This window comes from Stylophora pistillata, chromosome 8 (assembly GCF_964205215.1).
Source record: "Stylophora pistillata chromosome 8, jaStyPist1.2, whole genome shotgun sequence".
Classification (NCBI taxonomy): Eukaryota; Metazoa; Cnidaria; class Anthozoa; order Scleractinia; family Pocilloporidae; genus Stylophora; species Stylophora pistillata.
The window spans coordinates 23,488,605-23,503,773 of record NC_142526.1 but is presented as its reverse complement, the minus strand read 5'-3'; the positions used below and the strand labels follow the sequence as shown (position 1 = coordinate 23,503,773).

Here is a 15,169-nt window from a genome sequence, read left to right as displayed (position 1 = left end):
CTCATGTCTCTCCCGCAGAGAGAGTCTATTCTGTTATTTCTTTGGCATCCGGGTCACTGTTATCGTTAAAACGTGTTTCTACCTGCATGGTACTGCTGTTGAACATGTTGTAAAACAACGGTAAATCCCTGAGATCCAAAGCAGGTCTCTGGAGTAAAAAGCTGTTCATCATAATGTAGAAGGGATGCTCTGTGAAATAAAAGTAAAAGAAAATAAGCGAGTCATTTTTTTAGCACTAGAGAAGCTTAAAAGTCAACATTACCGGGTAAATTCGAGACTTTTTTTTTTTAAAATATAAGTCAAGGATGTTAAATACTCGACTTTCTTCGGAAGTGTTGCTCATTGTCATTGTCGAGAAAAAAAGGAAGCAAAAAGGGCGAGGGTGCATAAGTGGTGTAATGTCCAAAAAAACTAAGGAAATATAAATACCAAGAGATTTCATATATTTTGATGAACACATAGTGATGAAACTTTTGAGTTTGTCATTTTGGAATAGTTTAAAAACTAGCTTCAATCAAGTGCAAAAGCTCATGTCGTTGGGTACATTTCCTGAAATCTTTCACTAGATACTTGTGGTCAGATTTAGTACTCAGTCAGACAGACTCGTACCAGAAAGTCAAGGCACCGGATTAATAATCAGTACCTGAGTCACTGTGCACTTACTCCTCCCCTAACCCCACACTACCCCTAACTTGACCTGAGTGTTGTTCAGTTAGGGGAGGGGTAGGTGCGCAGTTGCTAAGATACTGAAATTGATCCAAGGCCCGTTAGTCAGACGGTTTAATGAATGTTCACAAAAGGCTGACCTGGTTTCAGAAGAATGTGAGCCACACGAGCAACAAAGCACGTCATTAGAGTGGACAGGCGGCAAAACTCTTCGGTAATACTGTTCTTCAAATACGTCAATAGATGAAAAATCTGAGAAAACAGACGCACATCACACTTAGTGCACTCACTTTACTTTTAAACATCATATCTACTCTTTGAGTGCTTTAGAAAGAACCCCTGTCTTCCCCTTTCTGGCCTGTTTCGAGGTTCTTGGGTCGTGTTAATGACTGAGTGCGAAAAAGCTAGCTGTAAACAAGGAGTGCAGTTTGTGGAGAAAGACGGAGAGAAATGGTAACATCGCCAATCTAGTATGGCTGATTTTTCTTCATTCCTATCCTAGTTGAGTGGTTTCTTGCATTCCCTTTTAAATAAAATAAGTTTTGGAAAAGTCAACTCTTTCCGATCTATTCTTGCATCTGTCTTCCTTCTATCCGTCTGTTCGTGGCTGTGTGTCTGTGTCTGTCGGTCTGTCTTTCTGTCTGTCTGTCTGTCTGCCTGTATGTCTGTCTATCTGTCTGTCTGTCTGTCTATCTGTCTGTCTGCCTGTCTGTCTGTCTGTCTGCCTGTATGTCTGTCTATATGTCTGTCTTTCTGTCTGTCCGTCTGCCTGTCTGTCTGTCTGCGTGTCTGTCTATGTCTGCCTGCCTGCTCGCCTAGCTGACTGTCTGTCCTGCTGCTTAGGACTACCAACCTGTTTCTTCTCCCTGAATCTTGCACCATCAAGATGCATCATATATCTGCTAAGCACATGGTATCCCGCTTTCCTCATATTCACATCACGTGAGGACAGGGCAGCCACTGATAAACCCAAGCACCCTTGCTCCGCAAACTTTCGACAGTCGGCTTGAAAATCTAGCAAACAGAACCAAAGATCATCAAGACAGTGAAGCTTGTTCACAAAACGTTTCGATGGCACTCTTCAATACTCTCTGCTGAACAGTTATCGCCTCCTAAAGCTACAACTCTGAGCACTGCTGGTGCATGGGCGTCACACCTATCGTCGGCAGCTTGAACTTTGTTCGCTTTTGGTCCCCAGTTCCTCCGAAAAAACGTATACAGTGATATGGAAAGTTTATATATCTTATTAACCAAGCGCGTGGGCCGTACTGGGAGAATATCGGCCCGAGGTCTTGACAGTACGGACCTCGCTGCGCTCGGTCCGTACAAAAAATACCGAGGGCCGCTATTCTTCCAGTACGGTCCCGAGCAAGCTTGGTTAATAAGAGATTTATTATACGACTGAAGTCCAAAAGGACACAAGTGCGGTATCATTCGGGGCCATTCGGGACAGTGCCCGGTCCAATACTGAGAGAATATTGACCGGCAATAGAGCATTTTGATTGGTTGATTTTAGTTATTGGCCCTCTGACTGCCCGAGTCGTGTAATAAAACCTATTATTGGCTAAAAGTCTACTAGGTTAATCATTAATTACTAACACTTGTTGATGAAGTTTCTCGGATAACATACACAAAGGAATGACAAGTCTCCAGTGATCGACCACACCGATCCATTGTAAGATGGATAGGCTTTGTTTAGAGAGTATTAACAGAACCATCTTCGTGTACTTATCTAATCACCGGTACGCAACAATCGTACTGCAATATTATATCAAACGCTATTAGTTATACAAAGTAGACCGCTCTTCGATTGAGTGTCGTAAAAACAAACCAAAGTAAAGACAGCAACCAAACACATGAAAGTAAAATATCACAAAAATCCCCGAACTGCTAAAATTATAAACAAGCAAACTGCCTTGACCCTTTAACTCCCAGAAGTGATTAACATGTAACTTCTCCCCATAATATCCACTCATTATCCAGCAAACAGGTAATGAGAATGCTCAAACTTATTGGGTAGAAAGGGTGACCAAGTCACGAGTGGTTTAATCTTCGAATCTGATTGGTCGAGACGACACAAAACCTGAGCAATCCCGGATTACCATCGACACCCAACAGAAAATTGCCATATTCAGCAAAACCCAAAGCGATTTTACTTACTTGGAGCAAGAAGACAGCTGAATAACGGAAGAAGGAAACAGGGGTCGTAAAGGTCTTGGAGTCCTTCGCAAGTAAATTCCATCTGGACTTGAGGCTGGCAAAGAATTTAAAGAAACAAATGAAGACAGCCTGACCTTCCGATTTATATATGAATTCAGTGCACTGTGTAGATCAGGGTTTCACAGTTTTCGGCCTATTGAGCTTGTGCCAGGCTATCGGTCACCGTCGATCTCCATACCCCCCCCCCCGGTTTTTCCTTCGTTTACGCAAGGTGAGTGCCTAAAACGAGAATATGACGGATTTAGACCGGGGGAATTCCGAAACTGAAGGTGGGGGGGAGGGGAGTAGGGATCCCAATCCATTAAAATACTGGGTTTGCAATACACTATTTGCTTGTCTAGTCACAAGTTTCCAGACAGTTGGATTGGACGTGGTTGCACATGACGACAAGGTGCAGTGACGTCATAGCCATGGATAACGTACAGGCTAGTGACCTTGCTAGAGGCAAAATTGTGACAATATTGTCACCAGTACTAAAGAACTTCACCTGTGAAGATTCAAGTATAGTGCATATTTCCATGTCGGAACCGAAAGCCATCATGTTAGCCATGCCATGCTGATGAAATTTCATAGAGCGCTCTTCAATCGAGTGTTATTAAAACAAAACGTAATGATCATAGCAGCCAATCTCAACAAAGGAAAGATCACAAGGGGCAATGAGAACTCAAAGTAAAAACAAGAAAACTCCCTGAAGCGAGGGAAAACACAGGTGAACAAGTTGCGATTGGTTCAGGTTTTTGGCGCAAATTTTCTGGACCAATCGACACTCGGTTGAAAATTGCTTTGAGGTCAAAATGTTGTGCGTGGCTGCTTACTAACTGGCTTTTTTTTCTTTTATCTTAGGAAGTTAAGAACTCATGTCATTACCATTGTTGCCTTACTCTGTGGCTTCCATATACCATTTACCTGAAAAAAATTTCAAGAAAAAGAGATCAATTGGCCAAACATTTCTTACCTGTAAAGGCCTGCCCTGAGGAAAGGACACCACTGACTGGTACATTTTGCTGGCAGCCATTTGTTCCATCACTTCAGTGACAGTTGGTTGTTGCAGCAGGGATGGACCCAGGCTCTTAGAGACTTGATGATGGCGCGCAGCAGCTGGGCCCCAGAGAAAAGGTCTGCGAAGAAAAGGGTGCCGAAGATAAGCGTTATTTCAAAGAATTTTTTTTCTACTGTCTCGAATCCAATCAAAGTCCCCTGCTTCACTTAGTTGTTACTATTTCCACTTTCACAATCCTTCTCACATGTCACTCATTTCAAGACCAGATTTTAAGGAACTGGAGTCCTTTAAATGAATAGATCTAATTGTAGTTAGCACTCTGTTTTAAGAACACGCCTTGGATGCTTATTCTTACAGATTTCTTATCTCTAGCTTTTCACTCTGGAACAGAAAATGTACTTTGGCGGCAAAGTACCGCAAATCCTCTATTAAGCCCCTCTGTTTAGAGGAAGAAATTTATCAACCCCCCCACCCCTCTATTAAGCCTACCTTTCCCCCCTCAAAAAACAAAAATTCAAAATAACACTTCATTTCAGTAAGTACGATAAATGTATTTAAGTAATGTGATTGAAAAAATTAAAAAATGAGAACAATTTTTGAATAAATACGGTATATCATTTCCTATTGTACCCTGGTGGTGAACATCGGTTTAAATTAATAACCCCCCCCCTCTAATAAGCCACCACCTCCCCAAAGTACCTGAAATAAATAAGCTCGGGGGGGGGGGAGCTTATTAGAGGATTTACGGTACGTTATCTTTAAACACCTTTTCATCCACGAGAAAAGGCTGCTTAAAGTTTAGCTTGCTAGACTTTGGATCGAGATGTCTGGGTTTAAGCCCTAGCCGGCTCACTGCGCTGTCTTATAACTCTAACATGGCGGCTTTCCTCTTCTGGACCACCTCTGGTAAAGGTTAGTTGGGGGTTACCTGGGAAAAGCATTACTCCCAGTTGTTTCAAATTGATGAGACCGGGGTGTGCTGCTGTAGTAAGCCTCCACCCTTTAGCGAGAGGTTGTAGCGGATCCGTTTGTTTACATTACGACGAGATGTAGCAAGAGTGCATTGAATCTTTGACTCTAACATATCCGTAATTATCTCAATTAGACGAGGATTACCTGAAGTTCCTAAATGATACGTGGTTTTTCTCATACAGATTCATCAGATACAAAACAGACTGATCTGCAAACAAAAAGCAGAAACATGCTAAACTACGGTGATGCAAAATCCATTTTCCCCAGCCACAAATGAGCTCTGTAGCACCGAGGCAGTCATGTGCCATGTACACTAAGACATGACTGGGGAAAAATAGTTGCGTGCCTTTAAAAAAAACATGATCTGGTAATGGGGAAAATGAAACTCAACGGAAGGGCAAAAGATAAGGCGGAAATAAAGATAATTTCTGTTTTCTTCACCAGTTTGACTTTATTTGAAAAAAACGTGGAATAGTTCTGTAACACTGACATAAAAGTGAAGCAACGTGGCAACTGTCAACACGATACCAACAAATTCGGAAGTGGATGAAACGAAACCAAAGAGGCCGATCAAATCAGCGAGGTGACGTTATTTATCCTTTCCGTAAAATTCTTGGACTTTCCCCTTCACCCTTTAATCTCCATGATGTGATCGTTAATTCTCCCCTCTAGCTGCCTGACTGCAACACATTTCCTTATACATTAGTTGTGAGAGTTTGGTGTTAAGATTAAGATAACAACCTCTACCCGATAAGTTTGAGAATTCTCATTACCTGTTTGTTGAATAATGTATGAACATTCTAGGGAGAAGTTACATGTTAATCACTTCTGGAAGTTAAAGGGTTAAGACGCCTGGTAACTGTGTGAGTTGCGCAGCTCTAAACTAGTTTTCGAGCGTTCCTTGGTCAAACGAGTACAAAACACACTACAGTGTGTTACGGTCTCACGATCTGATTTGGTGAATGGAACAGTAAATATTGAAAAAAGACGAAGGGTTTGTACCTGTGCCTGACAAGCTGGCAGAATAGGCTGCAAACAGTACAGGAAGGTGCGAAGACTTGCAGCAGCTGGGACTTAACTCTACAATTGTGACCATCAAGTCTGCCAGCTTCTCTGTAAAAAAGCGAAAAAAACAAAACAAAAAAAATCAATCAATCATTCAAACAATCCCTCAATTCGCCCAAACAATCCGTCATTTCGCCCGACCATTAGTCCGTCAATCTCTCAGTCATGTGTCTATTTCAGCGAAGACCTCGTTAAAAATCAAATTCACAAGATACACGAGCGTATATATCTAATGAAATACTATATTCCCAAATTTAACACTACCAAGAAGACATTTTGGGCGATATGCACCTTAAACCCAACATACAAACAAACTAGAACAAGCTCTTCCGTTAATTCCTGTATATCATATAGTTACATCACCTCTGGTATCCATGTTCTTGTCAGTGCTAAGGATGACATCCAAGAACTCAGAATGACTTAACACCATTTCATACAAAGTATCCAAGGACAGTGGTCCACTGAGGAGACTCTCTCTACTCTCTTGTTTCTTGTAGATGGTCTTAATTGTGCGACTTAAAATTCGAAGAACCTTAGAACTTTCAAATTTATACCTGAAAAGCAACGAACTACGTTACAACGAAGGACTTGATTTAGGTTCCTTTTGTATGCAGAGAGGGGTTATCATGGCTGATGGTGCGAGAACACTGTTAGCTTTACCTACAAAAGGACAGCCTTAAGGCTAAAGATAGCTGGGGTTATGTCTTCTTTAAAAACAATGTCATTCTTCTCAGCAGAGTAGTCTTGCTTGTTTATTTTAGGTGGATCTTGATCTGCATAATTAAGCCGATAGACTGAAGTCTTCCTGGTCGTTTGCGCCATTTTGTTCAGATTTCTCGGAATAAGACAGTAAAAGCCCGTTTTTTCGGTACGACGACCACGTGTCGCAAGAAGAGATCATCCAATCCGTACATCCTTTTGAAATGGTATTCTATAACTAGATGTTCCTTATGGCTGGGGGAACCTTGCCATGAATGTAATGAGAACCACAGAAAACAACGAAGGGGTGTGGGAGGGGGGATGGGGAGGGTAGGGGTAAAGTGCTCTTACTGTCAATATGTTCCTTGTGGCCGGGGGAAACTTGCCATGAATGTTATGAGAACCATAGAAAACAACTAAGGGGTGTAGGAGGGGGGTGGGGAGGGTAGGGGTAAAGTGCTCTTATTGTCAATATAATGTCAACACATACATGTACCTGTCACACACCTATTTTGACAACTTGGATAAAACAGGCTAAGAGCAATATGGCGAAATCAGTTGAACTCTTTATGATTTATGCAGAATAGCGTCTTCAGTATTGTTTTATGGATTACCTTAACGAGTTAGTTACAAAGTTCGTCCAGGTTGTCGAGCAATCTGCATCCACGATACTGATACGGACTGCTTTCTAAACAACAAGAAAAGTATTATGTACTTATTGAATGAGTAGGAGGGACAGACGGGAAAATGCGTCATGACCTCAAGCCAAATATTTTCCCGTACAGCCCGACATAACTCAGTCGCTAGGCATTTTATCAGTTTATCAACAATTCATCCTTTTTGTTCACTGCTGTCATTTGTTTCTTTGTAACAACAGCAAACAATGTCGCAGAACAAGTGCACCAGGGCTGGACCGGCTCACGTCAACTCGTCCAGTCTTCCACGCGTCAGCTTTCACCATGGTTTTTTGTGGGATTGCGCGAGCGGGGCCGGGCGGGTCATATGCTAAATCAAACTTACGGCTTAAACTATCTTTGTTACCCTCTCACACAATCCATACTGCTAACCTCGAATAATTTGTTAGTGTTCTTGTTCTCTTTAAAAACCCTGGACGAAAACATACCTCGCAAATCCATTCCAAAGAATCCAGAGATTCCTCAATAACTTGTTCGTTGTCCCTGTTTGTATCTAATTGTACAGATAACCATCACGTTAATAAACCTTCACTTCTAATTTGCAGATAGGTAAACTGGAAAATGTGAAAATTAACGAGGATTAACAGTTTTTTTTACCTGTTTTAATAAGATTAATGGACAAGAATTCCATACATGCAAAACAGAATTTGCTAATAATATCCACTCCATGTTCATTGGTAGAGAAGTTGCAATATTGGCTTGTTACAAGTTGGCGACAAATTCTCTGCTGGTATCTAGGAAGGAATTAAATCAAACTTTAAACTCTACTAATTTAGCCGTTCCGCGTTTTTCCTTTTACTTTTCGTTTGCAGGTGAATGATGACTTCACATGACTGTTTTGAAAAGTGAAACACTCTTCGAGTCAATCAGGCATTCTTTAATTCAAACAAATGCAAAAACACCGAGCACATTTTCAAACGAACCACAGTATCAAGAATAAAGGGGGTAAGTTTCAGGGGTAGCAAGGTAATTTGGTTTTATCAACAAGTTGTAAATGTAAATTGGCCACCATAAAGAGTTAAAAAGGTGACGTTTCGAGCGTTTGCCCTTCGTCAGAGTAAATGGCAAAGGGCTTGTTCGCTCGAAACGTCAGCTTTTTAACTCTTTACGGTGGCCAATTTACAATTTTAACTTAGTTGATAAAACCAAATTACCACAGTATCAAGAGCTTTATTCAAATTACGCTGGCTCACTTGAAATCAATTTTGCAATCTTACTTAATGGAAAGCACGGGAGGATACGTGACAGTGTTACATGTCAAATTAAAGCCAATTTAAGTTTGAAAAAATTTAAAGTATTGCACTTATTTTGTAAGCAAAACAAGATCTCATTGTTTCCATCTAAAAGTCATTTAATGTTCATCACAATTTCAAATGGTATGCTGTAAAAGCGTAAAGTTGTGCCAAGGGTAAAAAAAAAAAAAAAGAAAAATACTGTAACAGTTTTCCCATACCTGTCCCATAACGAAGCTCTCATCAAAAGTTCGTTCAGCTTTTCTAAAAGATTGCTATCTAAGGAAAGAACCAAAACAGAACATTTAACATCACTCAGTCAAGATACACGGGAGTCTCGCGTTGCTTATACCAAAATTAATTTGCCTGAAACTTGTACCCAGAATGTTGAAAGAAAAAAAGTGCCCCTAAGATCAGGTGGGCTGCTTCCTTCGCATGCTAATGGAGTAATGGTAATTGTATGGCATATGCGTACGACAAGACACTGAGCTACGGTACACACTCGCACACTTGATGTCCACGATTGAACGTAAGAGCATCGACGAAAATCGCAAACGATTTTAGGGGGTAAGCAAAACGAAATGACAAAATTCATAAAAGTTACTAACAGTAACTAGCAAGCGCATATTATAAAAATTGGCAAGAACATCAATTTAAATCGCGAAATTGATTCATTTGTCGATGAAGTATTGCTAAGCTCTCTTGAACTCTCATTTTGAAGATCAACGAAGAGCAATGGAGAGCAACGAAGAGCGCAAAATTGAAAGGTTGACCAAGGTTCGATGTTTCATTCCTCAAGAGGACTCAGAGTATTTCCTTAATTTTTTATTACTTCGTTGAGTTGCTGCGGAAACAAGGAAAAGTTGTCGTTTTCGCAGTTGCGTTCAATCCTGATCGTTACTCATTCGAGCTGGATACTAACCTTGCATGTTTACTGTTAGAGCATGAAGCACGTCCATGCATAATTCCTGTAACGAAAATAGAATGTTAAATTTGTGTATTGAATCTTTCTATTTTGTGAGAACATATACAATAACAATAATAAGAAGAAATACGGTAATGCAAGCATCTGCATTCATACAAAAGGTTTTACCTCAGTAATGAAAGAATCTGTCAGACATCATCAACTAAGAAATATACATGAAATTTTAATCCCTAACATAAAGATTGTATACTCTTCAGTTTTGAAGCGATGGTGACTTGGCAATTGTTCTTGGTCTTTGTTTTTTGACACAGAGCTAAAACCCACCAAATTCTCAGTACTTCATCAGAGCATTATTTTTATTTACCTCCGAGTCACTGAAGATTCCTTCCCTATCCCTAACTAGCCACTCCCATAACGGTGCCCAATACACCTCAACCAAATGGGACACAACTTCCTGCGTTCTATTACCTACAACAGAAACAACTTTGCTGAGATAGCAGTGTTGAGTTATTGATAATTATATATCTTAACAGACCTCGAGTTCATGCGATAACATCAGAGAGCACCCCTTCCCTAACCCAACAACAGTCAACTGATAACAAGTTAGAGCTAATGTCCGGTAAGGGGAGGGGCGGGTTAGTAGGCAGTTGGTAAGATACTGGCAATGATCCTGGGTCGCAGAGCTACGCAAAGCAAGACCAATCCATCACAGATTACTTTCAACACCGAACTGAAATTGCCCCATTGGGTATCGCAAACAAATGAAGTTTACCTTACCTAAATGTTCTCTCCCTATTCCACGTATACAAAACAAGTACGATGACACTAAGGGGAGAAACTCCACCAGACGATCCTTGAGCGCCACTGGAATCATTGTAGAGGTACTGCCAAGTGCTTTGGCCTTCTTCCTCTGCACCGGTTTATCCAAACAGCGACATTCAAAATGCGACCGTAGGGATGGAGAGTGCGTAACTAGGTGTGCTGCAATAGCAACTTTGGCTTTAGTGGATTGGTCGAGACAGATGTCTAAGAAAGTGGCTGATGAACCCATCACATATAACAAAGACTTTTGCAAAAGTTTTAAAATTGTGTAATCGAGTTGTGGGCAGTTCACATGCCCTGAAATCTTGACCAACTGCTTGAAGTGCGACAATAAAAGAGGTTCTTCTGTCTTAAATGGATTTCGTTCTGATGACAAAGTTGAAAGATGATCTTCACAACATGATTCACCCTTCAGCAAAGTCAACAGAGTCGTGAGAAACACAGATGGGAGTTTTTCTCTTGATACCGCATCAATTGTTATCAGTACGTCAGAGGGAAGTTGAGATAAACGCGACATAAACTTCACTTGATTTTCTTCGTCACAGTACTCGTGGAAAAGACCAAGAAGGTACAGAGCTTGGGAAGGTGATATCACTGCGGATGTGACAAAATGTTTGATAAGTTGCAAATATGGCGGAGTACATTATACGTATAAATATCACTATCAAAGGTCTTCTTGTAGGCTAATGCAAATCTCAGACTCGGAGAAATGTGTTTCCGTCTTGATTTTTTGTTTTCTTTTTGGTTGTCTTTTTTTTCAATCGTGTACTACCGACGCTTCTCTGAAACAGACTCTCTGAAACAGACCTTCATCATAACGCACAGATGCTGTCAGTGAGGACACTGTTTTCAAGAACCTTTTAAGAACGCAACGTTACGATTTGTGCATCTTGAAAAATTAATTTTTTTCCAGCTTGTCGTTTGCAATCCGCGTCAATTTTTTTTCATCTTTGATAATTTCCATTCACTTTTAAGTTTGTGCTTTCAATCTTGGAATTTTTATATCTAACCCAACGAACAAACGAAATTTTTAGACAAACACAAACCTTTATGTAACCAATAATCTAAATTATTTGTTTCATAACTTCTTAATTACCGTTTCCGTTGTTGGCAGACTCAATTTCAAGCATTCCTTCCTTGCAAATCTTGCTGAAAAAAGGAGCCATCAGAATCCTCTTCTGTTGAACAGTCAGACTTGGTGGCACAGTTAGCAACAAGTTAGCCACATTATATGTCCACTGTGCACCAATGTTCCGGAGAACCTGACCAGATTGTTCCTGTTTCCAAAGAAAGCACTCGAAAATCACCGGATGATGGAGAACTGTTTGGAAAATGTCTATATTAAAGTATCCCTGCCTTATAGGTTTGCAGGAATGTTGCGGCCAGGCTAAACTTTGAAAAGAAAAAGAAATTTCTTCTTGATTAGGTGTCTCTTTCAAAGCATTCGTCCCGCTCTCTTTCAGATTATGCTTGAGTGACGCCAACCGCTGCAGCAGACACTGCAGAAGCTGAAAGCATAGTTGCAGAGCAGAGTGAAGCAGGAAGTGTTCAGATGAAGTACGAATCACGATAAGTTTTGCTTTAAGCGTACGCAAATACATGAGGACATGGCAGTAAAGTGGAATGGTCTTTTCTAATGGCTCTTTTTCTAAGGCCGTCATTAACAGGCTCTGGATCCATGAGTTGTCAAGAGGGCTGGAAGTTTTATTCTCAGAGGATGACATATCTGGTGATGAAGTCTTACACTGATTTGCAGTTTTATTTACACCTTGTATAGCCTCTCCAAGCACTTGCCAAATAAGGACACCAAACGGAAGGGCTTGCAACAAAGGGACAATGTCTTCTGTACCACTGGAACCTTTAGAACACAAACAGACATTTGATAAAAGTGACATAAGAAAAGAGGATCAAGTATTTTGTCACTCGAGTGTTGGGTTGATGATGAAGTGTGATCGTCTCAGTGAGGGTGCTGGTGAAAATGGCTTTCGTTGTTGACAGTGAAAACTGAAAATCATTAAGCATTGGAATCAGGTTTTTAGAAACGCCACACACTCCACACCAAGAACAGTCCACTTCAACACAAACATTTCCCGGACAACAAATACCAAATACACTACTTGAGTGATTGTTACTCCGGCTACAAACCTTTTACAAAAAAGTAATACACCCATTTTGCGATTTTTGCAAGTTTATGATTTTTTAAAATCAGTTTTTTTTTTTTTGACGAACAAAATTACCAACGAAAAGAGAAAATCTTCAAAAATAGTTATAGTTGCAATTTGCATAACAAAACCAATAACTGCTGAGACACTGAACGGGAGAGAATAACCCAGAGCAGACTATGCTCTATACTTTGTAAAGAAAAATAAATTTCTTCTTGATTAGGTGTCTCTTTCAAAGCATTCGTCCGGCTCTCTTTCAGATTATGCTTGAGTGACGCCAACCGCTGCAGCAGACGAAAGGAAAGGTATAAAATTCGAAAGGAAGCACAGCGACAACTGAAGGTTCTACTACTGTAATATTTTCCAAGATTTTGTGTGCAGTCCATTCCAATCTCTGCTATACTTATCTAAATCCTCGTTCCTGTTTGTTTTGCTTTTTTTTCAACTAAATCTTTAGGACTTTTTGATTTTGAAGTTCCTCCCAATCTTAGGTCCATTTTATTACGGAGAAAATTATGCTCCAGGCATCTGCTCACCTGTAATTCTGTAATTTGTAACTTGTAGAACTTGAACAAGGGGAGAAAACTGTCCACTAAGCTGGTTTTTACAGAAGTCAACACAGTCAGTAATAACTGCTCCCAGCTGTTCTCCATCCAAGAGCTCAAGATGGCGGTTCATTTCAGCCAACACTGTCGATTTCTCTACAAATCGTATAAAAGAAAATGTTCATCTTGATATTACAATGCACATGTATAAGACCCTGGTCTACATTGGCTGGCCAAGTATCCCACGTCACTACTCTTTCGATCGCAAAATAAGCAATAACCCTACAAATGTATTATGATGCTTTTTAAAAAAAATGTCAGAGATGAATCGCTCATCACTGTTGTTATTTCCACAGTGATGACTCATATGTCTCGTGTTTATTTCTGAGGCTATTGCATGCCGACAGAACTCACCTGTAGGCATATTGAATCACCTCACACCTACACATTAACTCTCAACCCTGGAACTGACCAATGGGTAATTTCTTCTTACAATTTCCATTCATTTTAAACCAGAAAGGTAACGAGAAGAAAGAAAGAAAATAAAACATAAACTAGGATACTGGTTAATTCAAGACAGAGGAGTTGACTCTTCGACCCCTGTGAGTGATCAGCATCTAATTTCTCCTTACACTATCATTTCTGAATCACACATTAAGGTCACGAGAATTAAGGAAATGATCACCAACCAAAGGAACTATTGATTGTTTAACAAATTCTCCTTGTCAGCACCTTGGGAGATGTATAGAGAACAGTATAGAGAATACGCATGTTGATGTCGGGGGGGGGGGTAAAGGATTCAAACAAGACACTGGAAACACTAGTTCTAGATTTCTTGATTGAGAAGCAAATTCTCCTTGTCAACACATTAAGAAATGTATGGAGAACAGTATGGAGAATATGTATACTGATGTTAGGGTGTAAAGGGCTAATTGATATTTAGATCTCAGGAGTGAAAGGGTTAATCCCACCTAGCCTAAGGAACAGGCGTTATTTTTTTTTATTTTTTGGATGAGGAGCAAAGTGCATGTATTCTTCACTCTTGCCTTGTGCTTACATCTGCGAAAAAAAAAAAGCGAAAAAAAAAAAAAAAAACTTTGCCTGTCCTGTCAGCAGGCCAATCTCACTACCTATCATTATTTCTACTTATCATCTATTAGGGTTTAGATGAGCAAAATAAGACCACGCATTACGAGCCAAGGCTGTGCTCTAAGGAAAATTGAATGGAGCCCAGTGCTCTGAAACTGTGAAATCCAGGGTGCCCAGCATATGCTTTGTATGAAAAAACTAAAATTTCCAAGTCGCCCAAGAGCAAAAGTAAGGCACCAGGGACCACCAGGCATTGCTAGAGCACAGCCTTGTGAGCCCAAAAACACTCCGCCTTTTCACTCCCTGATTCTCCCAAGTGACCACTTTGTGTTACTTTTACAAGGGATTCTGGATCATTTCAAGTTGTTATGACAACATCCACTTGTGGATAACTTTCTTAACCCCCAGAGCCTGTCTGCTTGATAAAGTATTCCTTTTATAAGAAATCACTTGTGGAAGTCTAAGAGCCTAATGTAAGGGTTTTTCTTACCTTGCTCATTATGCACCGTTGTCCTGCTCAAGAAGCTTTGTAGCTGCTTTAAGATGTTGTTACTGGTCTTTGGTGGTAGCTACAGATATGAAATGATTTTAAATGGAGAAATGAAGATCACTCACATGTATTGAGTATGTATTACATCTTAAGCCTACAAATCGACAGTGATTTAGCCTGTTCTGTACTCTTACTGACAACGATATTTATCATGACAGTGGTCAAAATGTTGTGGACTCATGGGGCACAACCTAAACCACTACTGATTTGTTTTTTTCCCCACAAAATCAACGCCAAATAAAACGATTCATTTCATTGCGTGACCTTTGCGTGACACTGACGCGAGCAGCGTTATGTGTACTCTTTACAACAATGGCAAATTGGCCAATCAGATTGTGACATTACTGTAGAGCAAGTGAAATACAATGCTTCCTTTGCAACTAAAATGTAACCTTTCATAACACAAGAATACAAGAATTCTAAGCTCTCCTGGTCAGATCCTTGCATAACAATCTGCCTTATGTTAAAAGGAAGAGTCCAGATCTACCTAGTATTTAATTTCTGTTTAAGGTCAAAGTCACCTATTT

The 15,169-nt window shown here is 40.2% G+C and overlaps 1 protein-coding gene across 4 annotated transcripts in view; it reads right to left on the bottom strand.

Annotated features, from left to right (window-relative positions):
* LOC111335571 (nucleolar pre-ribosomal-associated protein 1) overlaps positions 1 to 15,169 on the bottom strand; it is a 34,947-nt gene that overhangs the window by 6,251 nt on the left and 13,527 nt on the right. For all 4 annotated transcript variants that reach the window (XR_015990861.1, XM_088730895.1, XM_088730896.1 and 1 more), the window contains exons 15-32: positions 14,583 to 14,661; positions 12,995 to 13,159; positions 11,393 to 12,154; positions 10,252 to 10,890; positions 9,839 to 9,942; positions 9,472 to 9,517; positions 8,771 to 8,828; positions 7,915 to 8,051; positions 7,746 to 7,810; positions 7,237 to 7,310; positions 6,287 to 6,477; positions 5,861 to 5,971; positions 5,003 to 5,066; positions 3,842 to 4,004; positions 2,827 to 2,920; positions 1,520 to 1,680; positions 807 to 918; positions 83 to 189 (exon numbers count right to left, since the gene is read on the bottom strand). Coding sequence is in view for 3 of the 4 variants with exons in the window: in XM_088730895.1 (XP_088587021.1) it covers positions 83 to 189; positions 807 to 918; positions 1,520 to 1,680; positions 2,827 to 2,920; positions 3,842 to 4,004; positions 5,003 to 5,066; positions 5,861 to 5,971; positions 6,287 to 6,477; positions 7,237 to 7,310; positions 7,746 to 7,810; positions 7,915 to 8,051; positions 8,771 to 8,828; positions 9,472 to 9,517; positions 9,839 to 9,942; positions 10,252 to 10,890; positions 11,393 to 12,154; positions 12,995 to 13,159; positions 14,583 to 14,661 (3,132 nt within the window). In the remaining variant the exon portion in view is untranslated. The remainder of the gene's footprint in view (positions 1 to 82; positions 190 to 806; positions 919 to 1,519; positions 1,681 to 2,826; positions 2,921 to 3,841; positions 4,005 to 5,002; positions 5,067 to 5,860; positions 5,972 to 6,286; positions 6,478 to 7,236; positions 7,311 to 7,745; positions 7,811 to 7,914; positions 8,052 to 8,770; positions 8,829 to 9,471; positions 9,518 to 9,838; positions 9,943 to 10,251; positions 10,891 to 11,392; positions 12,155 to 12,994; positions 13,160 to 14,582; positions 14,662 to 15,169) is intronic.